The sequence below is a fragment of the Diadema setosum genome, chromosome 5 (genome assembly GCF_964275005.1).
Source record: "Diadema setosum chromosome 5, eeDiaSeto1, whole genome shotgun sequence".
In the NCBI taxonomy this organism is placed as follows: domain Eukaryota; kingdom Metazoa; phylum Echinodermata; class Echinoidea; order Diadematoida; family Diadematidae; genus Diadema; species Diadema setosum.
The window spans coordinates 10,756,631-10,776,005 of record NC_092689.1 but is presented as its reverse complement, the minus strand read 5'-3'; the positions used below and the strand labels follow the sequence as shown (position 1 = coordinate 10,776,005).

The following is a 19,375-nucleotide window of genomic DNA, read 5'->3' as shown; positions in this document are numbered from 1 at the left end:
GCACGAAAATTGCGCCCCTAATTTCTGAAAAAGTGTTCAACCCCAATCCCATCCTGGTAGGGACTTTAAACAAAGTCCACATGATGCTTTTTCAAGCACTTAAAAGGGATCTTTTGAGGGTGATTTAAATGTAATGAATTTTGATAGATTTTGGCGAGCGAGCACAGCTCGCGAGCCGAAAATTTTTGTGTTTCAGCTTACAAAACATGGAATTCTTGTCATTTTTTGCTTATTAAATCTCACAATTATAGTGAGTGAGCTGAAATTTGTCCTCGTCATCATCACGTATTGTTCTTATCTTTTTTTTATACAAATTTTGACGAGCGAGCGCAGCGAGCAAGCCGACAATTTTTGTATTTCAGCTTACAAAACATGGAATTCTTGTCATTTTTTGCTTATTAAATCTCACAATTATAGTGAGTGAGCTGAAATCTGTATATATGTCCTCGTCATCATCACGTATTGTTCTTATCTTTTTTTCATACAAATTTTGACGAGCGAGCGCAGCGAGCGAGCCGACAATTTTTGTATTTCAGCTTACAAAACATGTGTTGTGCGGCGCGCTGCAACCAAAACGCTGCTGTGATGGTTCGTATAAATTCGGTCGCGACGCCTCGCACAACATGGTAAATAAGATAAATATATGCTTAACTCACTTCTAGAAAGTGAGGTAAGGGAACTTACCTTGCTTTGGTAATCCTGCGTTACAGCGCAGGGTCACCGGAGAGACAGGTAGGCGCGGATGCCAGGTAGTAGTCCCTGGCTGGCATACGCTGGTATACGCTGTGTCGCTGGTCGCTGTGTCGCTGGTATACGCTGTGTCGCTGGTATACGCTGTGTCGCTAGTCGCTGTGTCTGGTTTCTTGTTCCTTTTCCTTGTCTTGTTCCTTGTCTCTCTCGTCTTCAGACCTTGGTCTCCCTTATATAGGGAGGCACAGGTTGAAGTAGCCCGCGCTGACAGCCGCCCTCAACGGGGGACAGGCCGCCCGCGCGGGGCCCGTGCGGGGCCTGCACGCGCCGCACGCCCCAGGCGTGTGTGTGGGCGCGCGTGCCATGCACCGGCGCACCGGTCATCGGCGCCCCGATCATCGCCCTGCATATAGCACAATTGCCGGTTTTAAGCCAGGCACACTGCGCTGCACGGGCGAACATAATATAAACCTACTCTGTATATATCCTTATGTTGCCTTATGCAACACATGGAATTCTTGTCATTTTTTGCTTATTAAATCTCACAATTACAGTGAGTGAGCTGAAATTTGTATATGTCCTCGTCATCATCACGTATTGTTCTTATCTTTTTTTTATGCAAATTTTGACGAGCGAGGGCAGCGAGCGAGCCGACAATTTTTGTATTTCAGCTTACAAAACATGGAATTCTTGTCATTTTTTGCTTATTAAATCTCACAATTATAGTGACGACCGTATAGATAACGATTTATACCAACAAACTGAGGACTTGAATGAATACTCTAAATTAGTACGAGCGAGTGAGCCGAAATTTGTATATTTCTGTGTCATCATTACGTTTTTTCTTATCTTTTTTTATTTTTTTTTTGTGCCCCCCTCCCCCGTATGTTCGAAACCGTTGGCGTCCTCTTTTGATCCAATCGGCGATCGCTTCAGAACGAATGAAATTGCAGTCGCTTCTCCGTGTAACATTTTTCCTGCTAAATATAAAATGACATGAGTGAACACAATAGACATTATCATTTTGTCCGCGTCATCGTCACGTTTTGTTCTTATCTTCTTCTCTTTTTTTTATACAAATTTTGGCGAGCGAGCGCAGAGAGCGAGCCGAAAATTTTTGTATTTCAGCTTACAAATCATGAAACTCTTGTCATTTTTTGCCTATTAAATCTTACAATTCTAATCAAGATATAGTGACGGCCTTATAGATAACGATTTATACCGACAAACTGAGAACTTGAAAAAATACTCTAAATTAGTACGAGCGAGTGAGCCGAAATTTTTATATTTCCGCGTCATCATTACGTTTTGTTATTATCTTGTTTGATTCGTTTTTTTTTGCGCCCCCCTCCCCCGTATGTTCGAAACCGTTGGCGTCCTCTTTTGATCCAATCGGCGATCGCTTCAGAACGAAAGAAATTGAAGCCGCTGCTCCGCGAAACATTTTGCTGCTAAATATAAAATGACATGTGTGAACACAATAGACACTGTCATTTTGTCATCATCACGTTTGTTCTTACCTTCTTTCTTATATAAATTTTGGGGAGCGAGCGCAGCGAGCGAGCCGAAAATTTTTGTATTTCAGCTCACAGAACATGGAATTTTTGTGTGAACACAATAAACATTGTCATTTTGTCCGCATCATCATATGTTTTGTTTTTATCTTGTTTGATTTGGTTTTCTGCCCCCCCCCCCCCCCCCCCCCCCACCAATCTCCCTTCCCCCTTCCGGGCGAGTTTTCTTCTTCTTCTTCTTCTTCTTCTTCTTTTTCTTCTCCTTCTTCGTTTTTTTTTTTTGCGTTTTTTTTGCGCCCCCAAGGAGTGGCGCCCTGGGCACGTGCCCCCCTTGCCTCCCCCCCCCTAGATACGCCACTAGTTGTCAGTCTCTCTACTCAGTCTGACAATCGCCTACTAGAATAGCCCGATCGACCAGACGCTGTTAATACGCTGTGCGAATACAGCTACTTACAGCGACTGTACTGGGCGGTGTATAATTAACAATCACCATGGTAACAGTCAGTGACCAGAGCATCTCAGCCAATCAAAACCAAGGATTTTACTGAAATTGTCAGAGACTGACAACTTGTCAGCGCTGACTAAATTGATGAAACACCCCCCTGTTCTTTTAAGAAGGTTAGTGTACTTGTGAAATATCGCTGATTTTACCATCAGTTTTAATGATACAAAGCAAAGCCCATTTTCACATTTTATTTTTTGTATGAACTTGTGACAATCGACACAGCACAGCGCATCAATGACACGCACTTTGACTGAGTTTGAATTTGATCGTTTTCCTCAGTTTTATGTATGAAAATGATATATTTTACTGTGACACCTACCCACACCTATTGTACCTTGTACAATGCAGGGGTTGTATAAAGGGATTCCAAGTTTGATAAACTTTCATCCATTGTGCACTGAATTCATTGGATTTTACTCTGTAGACTGTAATGTCTAATGAGCTCCATGCCCATGTTATAATGCATTCCATCATTCAAGCCAACACCAACATCACTTTTGCATGCTGTAGACTACATAGAGTGGGTTTTACAGTAACAATGTTACACTTTTCTTCTTCAAGATCAAATCAGACAAATAGAACCTCACCCAATGGCAAGAATATATCTAAGTCAAACTTATGTGTTTGTTTGTGATTGCTCTCTTTTAGACATTACAGACTCTGACCACCCAAAATGGCAGATTCACAGACTGAGTGTACAGGAAGTGTAACAGATACAGAGAGAGCAGCCACACAGGAAATGGTAAGCCATATCCTGATCAGTAGGGCGGAAATAACATTTTCTTCATAATTTTGATCTTATCATTTCCATCTATCTCTGTGCACTTCTCATGCCTAAAAAAAAAAAAAAAAGGAAAAAAAAACCTTTCACATGGAGAAATTTATACTCTCCTATCTGACTCAATATTGAAAGATTTAAGAGCAGCACAGGAATCAGTCAAAGCACTATGTGATAATTGTGATAGACGAATACAATGCTTAAAGGAGACCTCCGGATGATTTTCATATTTTTACATTAACAACTATGAATTAGTTATAATGAGGACAGAGTTTCAGAATTTATGATAACCGGGATGAAGAATAAGAATATTTTCTAAATTTGTAACAAATTGCAATGAACAAGGATGATGACATGGCAGGGTCACCATAAAAATGCATGAGTTGGAACTCAAGGAATCAGAACAAAAGAAGAAGGCATGCAAAGGTTACACACAGGTGAACTCGCAAGCAAGCAGTATTGTAATGGAATTACACTGCTACATTTCTGAAATATGTGAGCCTCCTATGTCATCAGCCGTGTTCAGTGTAATTTGTTTAAGATACTTTTCTTTTCAAAGTATTGTTTCTCTGCTCAAGAACCACAATAAATTCCACAAGTCTATACATGGAGCTGTTAATTTATTATACTACATGATGTAAAATTAATGAAAATTGTCTGGAATGCCCCTTTAATCAGTATTACTGTATATGATACTTAGTCTTACTTTGTAATGCTTTATATTAAGTGTGCATAAAGCAAGAATTAAAGATGAGGGAAAACAAATATTTCTCAAATTTTATGAAGTTATTCATTCTAACTCTCTTCATGCCAAGATCTTAGTTTTAGTTGATGTTTGACTCTAGAGTCTCATTCTTGTCTTGTCAGCATGGTCACATATGTACTCCTATAAGAGATGTAATCAGTAACTAGACTCGACACTGAGTCGACAGTATTAAGTCTTTGTAGTACATGTATTGTAATCTTGACATTTCTCTTGATTTTTCATTTTCAGATTCTCATGGAACCATACAACTACATAGCACAGATTCCTGGCAAACAAATTCGAACCAAACTGTCAAGGGTGAGGGACAAAACAGTTGGTCTGTAGACATTGTAATTATAATGCATCAAATTATGTAAAGTGAATGGTGGAAGTTTAGGTAATACCATTGAACAGCTCTCTTGCCATGCACTTTAGTACTGGGGTTTTGGAACTGATTACTTGTAAGTGCAATGGGCCATATACAGTGAGGACATCAAGCTTTTTGCAGCTATGCCAAGTAACAGGTTTATTTGATGTAATTAGCAGAATATTTTCAGACTTCACAACTCATATGGACTTACATACCTATTATCTTGTATAAAATGTAAACAGAGTCAAAAGTAAAATGTCATATTCACTGACAGTGTGAGCTCATGGATTTCAATACTTGTAAGACAGTGTGTTACATTGTGTTATAATATGACTGATATGAAACTTGTATGCGAGGACAGTTCAATTGTCTCTTTAAAAAATATAGTATAGGGCATACATTGCCATTGTTAGCACTGGCAATGGTCACATGGCCTGCAGCACAATGTGGTTGATATGACTTTCCAAGATGAAAAGATTTGCATTTGTGCTTCCTTATTTATTTATTTTTTTTTACATAACCAGTCATTAATTGGGGGATGTTGTTTTCTTTGAAAAACTGTTTTGTTGGACTCTGTCTAACAGATCCTTGGGATATGAATCTTTAAGTTTTGATCTATGTTTTGCCCACCATTGTGACTAAAGTTGAATTTGGCATTATTCATGTTCTAATCACTGATATATTGATGTTGATCTCTACACAGACTTACACAAATTATGTTATTTCCTTTTTAGGTCAATGTGTTACAGTTCCAGTGTATTTGGCAGATAGGGAAATGCAGGCTTGATTTGCATTATTTTTGCAGTTGCATAGAGATATGTGACCAAGTTAGAAATGTGGTATTGTTCATTGATACTGTTGTATCTATTCTTGACATGAATTTATACAATTTTGCATTTCAGGCTTTCAATTACTGGATGAATATTCCAGAAGAGAGGGTGACCAAGATAGGTGAAGTCATACAGATGCTACACAATGCAAGCTTATTGTGAGTACATGACAAATCGCAAAATCTCTCCTGACACGAAGTTTGAGTGCGTAAAGTTTTTTTTTCCGTATTTTATCAACCCTTTATCAGAGAGATCAATGTACACTTTTGATTATCTAAAGATGTTAAATGTAGTATTATAGCAAAGAGTTTAATGGGCATAAATTGTGTATGTTTTGTTAAACATGATTGTAGCAGTATTGGATGGTTGAAAAGAAAATTGAAACATGACTAAACTTAGCTGCATGACTTTTTTATGTTTATGTTGTAATGTGTGAAATCCTGGAATTATAATTTTTTTTCATAACATCCACTTCTTAATCTGAAAGATGATCACTCAATTTTACTTGTGCACTTTATCGGTAGATGTTTCATTCAATTCTTTCTGGCGTACAGGATCGATGATATTGAAGACAACTCCAAGCTGAGAAGAGGAATACCTGTTGCCCACTGTATATACGGCATAGCACAAACCATCAACTCGGCAAATTACATGTACTTCCTCGGTCTCAAAGAAGTAATGAACTTTGACCACCCAGATGCCATGAAAATATTCACAGGTAAAGAGGAAAGTGAAATACTTGGCAGGAAGCTTGCAAACGTTGATTATTTTGATATCTGAACAGAAAGAGGTTAGTCAGTGTCAGAAGAATTCATTTTGTGCCAGATTGTGACTTTTTTCTTTTTTAAAGCCCTTCTTTGCAAAAGGAAGTATGAGAGTTTTTGTGGAATGCCCACTTACCCAAAATCTATATTTACAATGCTTAATGACCTATATTGTGTTTGAATTCATAAGAAATATTTCATTTTGCTTGGGCAAGTTAAAATGTCTTGTTATAGAAATGTAATTGTGATTCTGTTTCTGATTCTGATTCTGATGATGGTGATAATGATGAATGGAAGGTCTTGTCACTATTTCTGTTACACATTTGTGCTCATTTTCAGTAAAAAGACCCTTTTAGAGTGATTTGTTTTCTTTTATGTTCCTCAGTAATTCTGGTATTTGATCTTTCTACGATGAAATATTTGTTGTTAGCAATGGAATCAGTATCGTTCATGACCCCAACCCTTTTCCCCTTCTGTTTTTTGATAAGAGATTCATGCCTTTGTAATATTATCTGTTGATGGAATTTCATGAATAGGGTCTGTCATATTCACACATGTTCTTGCCTATGGCAAACAAGCCTCTTTGTTGTGCAAGAAAAGCATAATGGCAGTTGCTCATCAAATGTATTAGTCAGTTGCTAATTTGGCAGCTTTCGGCTTTGAACACATTCAAATGAAAACAGCAACAAAACATAAAACATCTATTACTAATCATTTTTGTTTGTTTTGTTTTCTGTATCCTGTACCCAGAACAACTAGTACTATTACACCAAGGACAGGGTATGGACATTTACTGGCGAGATTCTTACACTTGCCCCACGGAGGAAGAGTACAGGGAAATGGTCATCAAAAGTGAGTATATATGTGACCCGCTACAACAAAAGGATCCGAAAGTCGGGGGAGGACAATTTTCTGAAAATGGCATGACATTATTCCCTTACTCTTCTTCCTTAATTTCGTATGTAGCACAACTCATAAAAGTACTCGGTTGCGGAGATATCAATGATTTTGCGCATGTCAAGTGGCCGAGGAAAGAAAAATTTCGAGAAAAACGCCTTCAAAGTTTTCCTTCCGACACTATCATGATCAAGGGGAGGCGAGACAGTTTTCACCGCTTGACAATAGAAGGCATGCTCCTAGTGACCTCCGTGATGTTCGTTCAAGCTTAGCACCAGCGGTCTACACACGACCAATCAGTAATCAGGATGCCATGCACTGACCAATAAGATCTCTCCCTCGTTGCTAGGGGCGGAGTCTAGCTGCGGCGCTAAATCCAAGTCTTCGGACACGTTTCTGTTACGTTGAAAGTCGGAAAATCATGGCCCAGAAAAACGCTGATTTCTTGCCTTTCCTTTGATCATTTAGCTTCGAAATTTCGGCAGATGATAGACAAAACATTAGATTACAAAATTATGCCAAAAACAGAAATCTGATTGTTTTGACCGATTTTGATGATGTGACTTCAAACTCAATTTTCTCGGCTCAGCCGTCAGCGACTTTAGGATCCTTTTGTTGTAGCGGGTCACATATGTTTCTTCCCCATTTCTCTCTCCTCCATGGCACAAGTTGCTGCTTTAATTTTCCCCTCTCAAAGTCCATCACATTGTGCTGTGGAAAATTGCTTTCAGTGATACAAAAGGAAATTTCATGTGTTGTGTTTGTTTTTGTTTATGTGTGTGTGTGTGTGTGTGTGTGTGTTTGTTGTTGTTGTTGTTGTTGTTGTTGTTGTTGTTGTTGTTGTTGTTGTTGTTGTCGTCGTTGTCGTTGTCATCGTTGTCGTTTTTGTTGTTACTGTGGTCAATCCGTAACACAGAATAACTATGTCAAGTGGTTGTGATACTTAATTTCCTATGTGTGAAACAAATATGTGACCATAGACCGCTACCATGTTATTTTCATTTTTGATGCACCAATAGCATTGCCCAGCCCTGCATACCAATCTTGTCATATGAACTCCATATGAAATGGGAATGTTTAATACAAAGGTGGCATATTCACAACAAGTCGGACATCCTTTAGCAGTCAGGAAAACTCTATGGTGACTGAATGCGTCTTCATCCAAAGTGAAAGTGAAAGTTGAATCACCACCTGAATGAAAAGACCAGTAACAGGATTTGTGATAGTTTGTCTATAGTGCATAACTTGTTGTTGCTCTTGTTTTTGGTACTTTTCTCAGTCAGTGTGAAGCCCCCTTTATTCTTGTTTACTTGTCATGTTCATGTTTTTTTTTTTTCTTTTTCTACCAGAAACTGGGGGTCTGTTTGGCTTGGCTGTGAGACTTATGCAACTCTTCAGTGCTAACAAGAGGTAACAGTGATAACTCTTGTGTTTGAGTCAATACTCACACTTGACAACACTTTGATAAAAGGTGGTACCCACCTTTTATTAATCAGCACTTTGGTTTACTTTGTTTTTGGATATCTCAGCCATTTCAAAAACAATTTTCATCGTAGATCTTTGAATTCCTCTTGGAACTATGCTTTTTAACTTTTCCTAAAGTGGTGTCTAAGTATCTCACAAAAAGTTAAAAGCTGAATTCTCACCTCAACCAATACTATACCATCCCTTTAACGCTCACATATAATCTGTGTCTCTGTATCCTAGTGACTTCAAGCCCCTGAGCGACACGCTCGGCCTGTACTTCCAGATCCGGGACGACTATGCCAACCTCTGCTCCAAGCAATACACGGAGAACAAGAGCTACTGCGAGGACCTAACGGAGGGCAAGTTCTCCTTCCCCATCATCCACGGCATCCGCACCCAGCCGGGCAACACCCAGCTGATGAGCGTCCTGCGGCAGAGGACGGAGAACATGGACGTCAAGAAGTACTGCGTGGATCTTTTGGAAAAGGTGTGTCTCTAATCAGCTACATCTGACAGGCTTCTGCCTCCTCCCCATACCCACTTCACCCCTCCCACCCCATCCCCTCATGCCTATCCCCTCCTCTCTCTCACCCCTCTGTTCCTATCTACTCACCAAAAGTTTTGTTGTCAGTAAAAAGTGAAACCGTACATCATGCCAGCTCTTCATGACAGATATCAGAGTTCACCTTTAGCTTCTTTTTTTTTTTTTTTCCCTTGTTGATGTTAAATTTATGAGAACCACAGAACCTTCTGGAAGCACAGTGTTGGCTGGAAAAAAAAAAGTTGTATTATCTGCATTCTGTGCATGATTCAAAGTGCACAGTGTCTGTGCATTTTTGTGGGGGGTTCACTCAATCATTCCTTTTCCTTGAATACTTTCCCTTGTCACCATAAGGTGCTTGTATAATACTGTAAAAACTAAGTAACTGTATATAAAATTCTATGTTTGAAACGCCCAGGAATTTATTGAACAAAAGACATCAAAGTGTTATTCCAAAAATATTTGTACAGTTGTGAGAGGCATGTTTGAAATAGACACCCAGGAGATAAATGCTACTTGTAATTACTCACCCATAGTCTTTAAGAAAAGTTTGAATATTTTGAATTGTTTGCTTAGATCTGATTAAAATGCAAACAGTGCCTTTGTCTTTACTGTCAGTATTGTAGAATTCTGTTTATGAGGTGAATTCAACAAATTTTATGGCTATAGGTCACATTGCAGGAGAGATGTACGAGGAGTTGTGCTGTAATGCCTCAGAATTGTTGAATTTTCCACTGCCCATTTTTTTTTTCTTTTGGGGGGGGGGGGTGGTGTGAACAAACTTGGAGGCCTAATTCTTTGCTGAGTCCCACTGACCAAGATTGAAATTTTGATCAATTTTGGATATGGTGTAATTGTAAAGTTATTTTGCAGGAAAGAGGAATGATTCCCAATAGTATGGCTTCTTTTTGCAGTTTGGATCCTTTGAGTACACCAGGACAGTCCTCTTTGACCTTGAGAAGAAGTGAGTGTACATTTGATGTTACTCTTTACCTTCAAATTTTGTCATTATTTTGTTTTTAACTTTACCCTGTCGTACTGTGGCGGGAGGAAGTAAGTGACCAATCATCCAAATCTGAATAATTGGTGCTTTTATACTGGACTTGAAATGCTCTATGTGGATACTACAAGGCACATGTACTATGGAGAGATATCTATGCAAAGATTTTACACTGGTGTCAATGTGAATGACAGATACATCTTGCTCACTTCAAAAAGTGTCTACAGAAAAACTGCAAAGCTCAGCTGAGGTGTGCGTCACCAAGCCACAGCTAATATATAATATGAAGCAAACTTCAGCGGCAGACTCTCAAGTCATCGTCTTAGAATGATAAAGGCATTAAGGTGCCTCGAACACTATGTCTTAAGTGGCAATTTAATGCCCTTATCATTCTCAACCTATGAAGTGATAAGCAGGCAAATGAAATAGGTTATGATGATATGAAATATGTGGGAGTAATGTCCATGGGTGAGAAGTTATATACAGACTCAGCCTACTGGGCTATATGTTTGATCTTCACTTCGTCTATTTCTTTCTAAAAATTCATACTGTGTGCCCCCGAATAAGGGCATTATGACAGAGAAAGTGAAGAGTACTGCCTCTTAAATTACCAATGTGAAATGGCCTTCTATTCCATTCATTCTGCATCATAGGACTTGGCTGTAGTGGTATAGTTTTAATGAAATAATACCAGTATTAATACTAAATAAAGTGTATACATGTATTTTACAGGTAATTGCACTTATGATGATATGCAATCAAACTCAAACAAGAAACAAAACATGTGTTCTTGTACGTGCCTTTTTCCAACCAGAAACAATGTTCTCATAAATTGCCACATGATGCAAATTTCATGGCTTCTTTTCAAGTTCAAAACTTGGAGGAGCATGTACCAACAACGCATCACTAAACCATGCCATAATTGTAGATCTAATGTTCTCTATGTTTGTGTGGTCGTTCCCTCCTCAGAGCTCGTGAACACATAGCCAGCCTCGGTGGGAACCCAATCCTGGAGGCCATGATGGACGAGCTAAGCAAGCTGGTGAAGGAGGGAGACCAGTGATTCAGCCCGCCAGTAAATTTAAAGGGAAAATCCATGCTTGTGGTAACTCTCTAGTGCCAACAAACACATTAGATGTCCCACTTTTCAAATGTCATTTGAACCCCAAAATCAAAACAGAATAGACGCTTTGACTTCTTCTGTAATGTTTTTGTTACGCAAAGCAGTTTTGTCAATGTTGTGTTAATATCAATCCATTATGATTTATCACTTAGACATCATTTTCCAACATGGTGTAGATTAAAGCAGTCAATCAGGATAACTGCTTAAAGAAAACCTGTTTAGAATATTTAGTTACAAAACTCATAAAAGGTAATGACATACAGTACAGTGCACTCCATTATAACGAACATGGTTATAACAAAAATCTGGTGTCAATGAAGTAAAAATTAGGGTTCCAAAATTATCATCTATCAATACATTATTTTTTGGCTCTAGTGAAATTTCAATATAACAAAAGAAAACTGCCAGTCCCTAGAACTTTGTTATAACGGGAGTCACCTGTACTGCAGTAATAACTACAGGTCTGTATGTGAGCACTTTAACATCATACATGTACATACTGTATGTACAGACACATGTTAACAATAAGTAACAAGTGCAAACATTCCACACAGACAAGATATGATTCTTTGTATGCACATTGCTGCCAGTCAGTTAGTCTTTTAATCATGTCATGTGGATTTATCACAATCTTCCTTTTCGGAACTCAAAATGGCATGCAGAAATTGAAACCTCTACTTGTAAATTCTACAGCATTATTATCACTGGCCATTGTCAAACAGTTCTGGCAACATTTCTTTTTTCATTGTTTAATCTTTATCACTACCACTGCTCTGACTCTCAAAATGTTCTTTTAGGTCTCAAAATTGTCATGACGGCTGTACAGTATTGGATTTTCCCTTTGAAAGAAAGCTCTTGCCGGAAAGACAAAATGTGCATTCCTTTTTTTACATATAATGTCAACAAACCCTGTAGTAGTTATACTATGGTGCTCTCTGCCTATTGTACCTCTCTGTGTGATGTGCCAAAATGAGGCAGATTATGATGCATCCAGAAACCCTTTTCTTCTTCTGTGTTGACCTGGGGTTCTTTTTTATGCAATGTGCAATGTGCTCAGGTGATGAATACAGTGTATGCCCATACACAGAATCAAAGATGATAACATGATGTTGAGCAGAAGGATAAAAGTTACTGCCTAGATGCAACCGATCTGAGGTTTAACAGGGTGGCCACCTTCTTTTTTAAAGTTTATGGTATCATGTATATCCTTTTTTTTTTTTAATCCAGCAGTTGTAAGAATTATTGTTGACTTGAAATGTATTGCAGAGAGTAAGTGTTACCATGTGGGATTGTTGAAAGCTCTCCCTCATGCCAAAGTTTGGTATAAGGATATTGTCATGCCAAGATAGTAAGAGCATTGGAAATGGTCAGTTTAACATATGTAATGTGGACAAGGGGATGAGGAACAAGGCAGATGAGACAAAGAAATTGAGAGAGAAAGTGGGTGTGAATAGTGTTTCTGTGTGTGTGTTTCTTTTTTTTTTTTGGGGGGGGGGAGGGGAGAGACAGTTTGAACCAACATTGGACAGGTGCCAGGTGTCACATGGGGATAGAAAATTTGGTAGATGTGCCAAAGGAAGAATGTTGTACTCCTGAAACTTCACCCTTGAGAGGTACATAGCTGTACCCCTTTTTGAACCTCCCTGCCGACGGAACAAAAGGCACAGTCCACAGGACCACAGCACTCTCACATTAAGAGGATGAGTCGGCTCTCCTACCAGTTATGTTTTACACGGTAGACGTGTGTACCTGTGTCACGACTCACACAGGAGAGATTCCGTCATATTTTGCAATTTTTTTTGATGTGTTTTTAAGAGAAAAACCTGTGATATACATTGTGCTTAGTGTGTGCTGAACGAGAGTGACAATATGATATGTTTTCAGGACTAAATTCGGGTCTGTAAAAAATCTGACATGCTGTGAAGACATTAACATCCATCCCTGGTTTCATGTTGTAACTCTGCCTTTAACTGAAAATATTTATATCTCACGTCGCATGAATGAAATATTGATCTTTCTGTGTTTAGCAAGTACTTATTTCGCTTCCACTTTTAATCATGAAATGTTGACAATTTTGATATGTTCCATATGTATACTTTTTTTTTTGTATCAATAAAAAAAAAATCATGAGCTGCTCATGCCATTAACAAAACTTGTTTATTGAGAGTATCTTTGTTGTCTTACCGTGTATTCTGTCCCACTAAGGTAAAGGCCATGTATACATATATCTTTTATATAATAGTGCGAGAGATTGTTTCTTTCCCAAACATACGTGGTGCCTCTTTGTGGGTAGCATACAGTGAAAGAAATTAGACTTTATATGCATATATATATATATAGAGAGAGAGAGATATAGATATAGATATATAGATATAAAGAAACAATCTGGTAATGCATTTTTGGTCAATAAAGCATGAGTTTGTTCTCATGCTTTATTGGCCAAAAATGCATTACCAGTTTATTTCTTTATTTCTTCGTGGAGTCAATACGTGAAATCTTAACATATTTGGGTATATAGATATAAATATATAGATATATATTGCAAAAAACATATAAAAAGATATATAAGCAAAAAAACAAAAACAAAACAACACAAAACAAAACACCAAAAAAACAAAAAAAAAACTGTTTGATGCTGCATCAGAGAAACGATGACTATAGAAAGATAATAGATGGATAGAGACTGACCCAGAGAAGTGGTAGACACAGGAAAAAATACGCATTATAGATTGATAGATATGTGTATATACACGTATGTATACAGAGCTCAACATCAGCTGTGGCCCAGTGGACCGCGGCCACTGAAAATTGATGTTGGGCCACCAAATTTCCAAAAAGGCTATCTTTTGGTGGCCCAATTTGGGCAGCTGAAATTCAAAATGGGTTTTTAATTTCCTTTTATTACTACATTTCTTTTCCACTATGTGCCCACCAAAGTGTCACAGTCAAAGATTTTAGTGGCCCAGCATGGCTCGACCTTCCAAAGTTGAGGCAGTCTGCACTTCCGTTGAACCAACTTGCCTCCATTGCAGGCAGTGGCGTATCTAGGGGGGGGGGGGCAAGGGGGGCACGTGCCCCGGGCGCCACTCCCTGGGGGCGCAAGAAAACGAAAAAAAAAAACGAAGAAGAAGAAGAAAAAAAAAGGAAGAAGAAGAAGAAAAAAAGAAAAGAAGAAGAAGAAGGGGAAAAAAAAACTCGCCCGGAAAGGGGGGGGGGGAGGGAGAATGGTGGGGGGGGGGGCAGAAAACCAAATCAAACAAGATAAAAACTAAACATGATGATGACGCGGACAAAATGACAATGTTTATTGTGTTCACACAAAAATTCCATGTTCTGTGGGCTGAAATACAAAAATTTTCGGCAAAATGTTTCACGGAGGAGCGGCTACAATTTCTTTCGTTCTGAAGCGATCGCCAATTGGATCAGAAGAAGGCGCCAACGGTTTCGAACATACGGGGGGGGGGGGGGCGCAAAAAAACCCGAATCAAACAAGATAATAACAAAACGTAATGATGACGCGGAAATATACCAATTTCGGCTCACTCGCTCGTACTAATTTAGATTATTTTTTTCAAGTCCTCGGTTTGTTGGTATAAATCGTTATCTATAAGGCCGTCACTATTATCTTGATTAGAATTGTAAGATTTAATAAGCAAAAAATGACAAGAGTTTCATGATTTGTAAGCTGAAATACAAAAATTTTCAGCTCGCTCGCTACGCTCGCTCGCCAAAATTTGTATAAAAAAAAAGAAGATAAGAACAAAACGTGACGATGACGCGGACAAAATGACAATGTCTATTGTGTTCACTCATGTCATTTTATATTAAGCAGGAAAAATGTTACACGGAGCAGCGTCTGCAATTTCATTCGTTCTGACATTTTGTCTGAAGCGATCGCCGATTTTATCAAAAGAGGACGCCAACGGTTTCGAACATATATATACGGGGGAGGGGGGCGCAAAAAAAAAAAAAATAAAAAAAGATAAGAAAAAAAAAACGTAATGATGACGCAGAAATATAAAAATTTCGGCTCACTCGCTCGTACTAATTTAGAGTGTTTTTTCAAGTCCTCACTTTGTTGATATAAATCGTTATCTATAAGGTCGTCACTATAATTGTGAGATTTAATAAGCAAAAAATGACAAGAATTCCATGTTTTGTAAGCTGAAATACAAAAATTTTCGGCTCGCTCGCTGCGCTCGCTCGCCAAAATTTATACTAAAAAAGATAAGAACAATACGTGATGATGACGAGGACATATACAAATTTCAGCTCACTCGCACGTACTAATGTAGAGTATGGTCCTCAGTTTTTTGGTATAAATCGTTATCTATAAGGCCGTCACTATATCTTGTTTAGAATTGTAAGATTTGGTAAACAAAAAATGACAAGAATTCCATGTTTTGTAAGCTGAAATACAAAAATTTTCGGCTCGCTCGCTGCGCTCGCTCGCCAAAATCTATCAAAATTCATTACATTTAAATCACCCTCAAAAGATCCCTTTTAAGTGCTTGAAAAAGCATCATGTGGACCTTGTTTAAAGTCCCTACCGGGATGGGGTTGGGTCAGAAATTAGGGGCGCAATTTTCGTGCTTGCCCCGGGCGCCGTTTTCCCTAGATACGCCACTGATTGCAGGTGAAGACGCATGCGCAGTGGTGCGAAGCGTTGCGCTACAGAGTAAGAAGAGCGAGCGCCTGATCTTGAATTGCGTGGCGGAGAGTGAATGTACGCTGCCAGTCCGTTTACTACGCGGATCCCACGAGCATTGGAATGAATCACATTACATGCATCTCAGGAAATCCCCTGTTTCACACTCGGCGCATTCGTCATCATGAACTCGCGAAATATGAGATGATAGCGTGATGTCCAGCCTCGACTCTTGCACATTAGTTTTCTGGCATTAATGTATCCCACCGTGTGTCATAAATCACATCTCTTTGGTTTGGAGCTGCATCTTCTTAGTAACTTTTTTTTTAATCATTCATTGCTATAACAGTTGTTGTTGTTTTTTCATGAGGTAGAAAATCTTCTTCATTTTAGCCGTATTTTGGTCGCAAACCGTCGTTTATTTCCGATGCGCAATCATAATGCTTCTAAATCCGTATCCTTAAATTGGCAAGACATTTTAGAAGATGTAAGCTAATATCAATAAAGTATTGATTTCTCTCTCAGACTTTAACGTGGTGAAATAAATTGATCCAAAGATTAATGAATGCAAGTCTCTATTTGGGCTTGGTAGATTTTATGTATAACTCTCTATTAACACCTGTGGATACAGTGTGCAATCGTTGAAAGGTTACAGAGAACATCTTCATGTCGAGTGCTAAGAGAGCGTCTAAGAGTCTTCTCTCCACGCTCTGCTCCGATGAAGTTACTTATGATTATCATACCTATTTTTTCCCTCGAAAGACGCTGCCAACGACAGACTGTAATTCCTGGAAAAATATGAGTTTTCAATATAATATTCTGATTATAACGAGCGAGAAAATGACGAAGTCATGCTGATGATTAGTGTGCCATGCTCCGGGGAACCACACTGTTTGCTCTCTTTATCGTTTCGAACTAATTTATTGTGACAACTTAACATATGTTCGTGATCAACTCGAAACCGAATCGGTCGCCTAATGGGCACACCCGATGATTCCTACAGATTATTGGTTGAGAAAAGCGGTTTAGAAGGTTCACGAACTTTCTTTTTTGTTTCACGCGCCCTGCGTAACAGTTTTATACTGTTCAGCCTGTATTATACCACGCTATGGTTTTCATTGCTTAGTCCGCTCCCCACCTCTCCATCCCTACCTCGTCCGTCATATTTAGATAATCGTCATCATTGCCCCGCATAAGAGAAATATTTCCCCCAACTTAGTGTGGATTCAGCGACTAAGGAAATATCTATAAATGACAATATGACATAATGAACTTTCGAGGAAAATCGGAAAATTTTCGAATATACATAAGTTTTGATTTATTCCACTGTTCTATAGATCGGAACTCGGCAGTTCGTGATGTGAAACTATGCTTGCGCGACTTAAAAAGAAAAGTAACAGGAATTTCAAACAAAAGAAATTAAGAAAGAAATGTGACGTCAGAGAAGCTTGATTTTATCTTTCCAAAAAAAGAATAGAAAAGGAAATTTGTTTTGACGACGACTTGTAATCTCAGTTGCACGTATTATAGTAGGGAATGCGTATATTTTTTATAGATAAAAAGATTTGCGCATTCCTGTTATGTTTTCGTTATATCATTTTACTCGTTTATGATATTTGAACGAATTGTCCGGCTTTCCTAAAACCTTTACAAAGTGTACCATTCATTTCGAGTAGAAAATACCCTCTCGATAGCGAGAAAATATCGTTCAGAGCGAGATGTCACTTGCATTTTAACAACCTTAAAAGTTAAAGGGATGGGTACAGTTTTGGTGGGGCTGAGGATTGGGATTTTAACTTTTTGTGAGATTTCAAGAAACCACTTATGAAATTTTACAGACCATAATATTCTACGAGGAATTCAACGTTTATTTGATGAAAATCGATTATGGAATGACTGAGACAGCCAAAAACAAAGTAAAACAAAGCGATCGTAATAAAAGGTGGGTCCCGCCTTAATTAGGATCGCTCTTCTTTGGATATCTCAGCCATTCCAAAGCCAATTTTCATCAAACAAACGATGAATTCCTCTTGGAATTACATGTTCTTTCATATTTCATAAAAGGTTTCTCATTATCTCAACAACAAAAAAATTAGAAACCTGAAGTTAGGTCTCAACCAAAACTATACGATCCCTTTAAAACCGATAATCAGAATGGTTGGAGTTTCGACCTTATCAGACAAAGGGTGAGAGAGTTGTTGAACCTTAAATCCTGATGGGACTGTCATGCAGTCATTTTCACATCCAGACAATCTGTAACTGCTTGAAAACTACTAGCTTATGTCCCTCTGACATAGCGCAAAACAACACCACAAATATTACCGTCGACATATTAGAAAAAAGTAATGATAAAGAGGGCCAACCACGCTAAATGATGCAGAGACCCAATAGGGTGACGTCACAAACGGGGGCATCCCTGACCCCCGATCGCTACATCGAAAGCCCGATGCTCCAAGGCTGTAATCATCCGCATTTGTCACTCTGACTTGTGTATTAACGGTAATTGCTAACAATCTTTCTTCGCGGAACTGTGGGCGAGCATGATGTATGCTCTTGATTTTTGTAACCGCATGATTTTGTTAGTTTGTTTAATTTTTTTTCGCAAATACTTGAGCGACGGGGCCTGAGATTAAAGACTTGAAGTTTAATAGGTCGCAAAGAGAGCGTATACCCATCACAGTAGATAGCAGACGTTCAGCAACGTAGCCGTTATTTCGATTATTATCCACACCTCCCCCCCCCCCCACCCCATCTTTTTCGCTTTAAGACTTGGGGACACTTATAGGGGTGAGCCACTTACTTACAATTGACATTAACATACACACACACACACACATAAACACACGTACACACACACGTACACACACACACACACATACACACACACACGATGATAGGACGGGGGAGGAGTTGAAATTCAGAATAAGAAAAGAGGAACTGCGAAACTGATTCTATTTGTTGTCATCTGTCTTTTTGTGTGGTATTCTACTCATTCTTCTTCTTGACAATGAATGGTGGCAATCATAACGACAAAAGCGATGACGCCTATCTATCATAGTGATTGTTGCAACAGAAACAATGCTGATGATGCTTAACAAATAGCTACAGTATTAGATAATGATTAGTGCATTAAACTGAGCAATCGATATTGATGATATTCTAGCAAAACAGTGGAATCGATTATCAACACTCTTTAAAAAAGGACAAGTATGCCTTTGAAAATTTGTCAAAATTTGAGTTTACAAAAAAGTCGCTGGGACTTAGAAAAAACGAGGAGGAAGAGAGAGTGGGGGAGAGAAGAAGAAGAAGAAGAAGAAGAAGAAGAAGAAGAAGAAGAAGAAGAAGAAGAAGAAAAGAGCTGATGCATATTGTGATGCTGAAACAAGCGAACAAAAAAAAAGAACAATGGCAAGAAGGAAAAGGGAGAGGGGAAGAAGGAGAGGAAGAGGAGGAAGAAGAAGATTTTTTAAAAAGGAGGACGGGAGGGGTATAAGAAAGAATAG

General features: G+C 38.6%; 1 protein-coding gene across 2 annotated transcripts; it reads left to right on the top strand.

The window, feature by feature from the left end:
* The first annotated feature begins 3,324 nt into the window (after positions 1-3,324).
* On the top strand, positions 3,325-12,689 carry LOC140229077 (geranylgeranyl pyrophosphate synthase-like). Of its 2 annotated transcripts, none has more exons than XM_072309338.1 (9): positions 3,325-3,451; positions 4,482-4,550; positions 5,505-5,590; positions 5,987-6,150; positions 6,947-7,048; positions 8,443-8,503; positions 8,801-9,047; positions 10,016-10,065; positions 11,071-12,689. In XM_072309338.1, the coding sequence occupies exons 1-9, from the start codon at positions 3,383-3,385 to the stop codon at positions 11,162-11,164; spliced, it is 942 nt and encodes a 313-aa protein (XP_072165439.1). In that variant the 5' UTR covers positions 3,325-3,382; the 3' UTR covers positions 11,165-12,689. The 2 variants fall into 2 exon arrangements, with proteins under 2 accessions (XP_072165439.1, XP_072165438.1); XM_072309337.1 differs by having other exon boundaries at positions 9,998-10,065.
* The last annotated feature ends 6,686 nt before the right edge of the window (positions 12,690-19,375 follow it).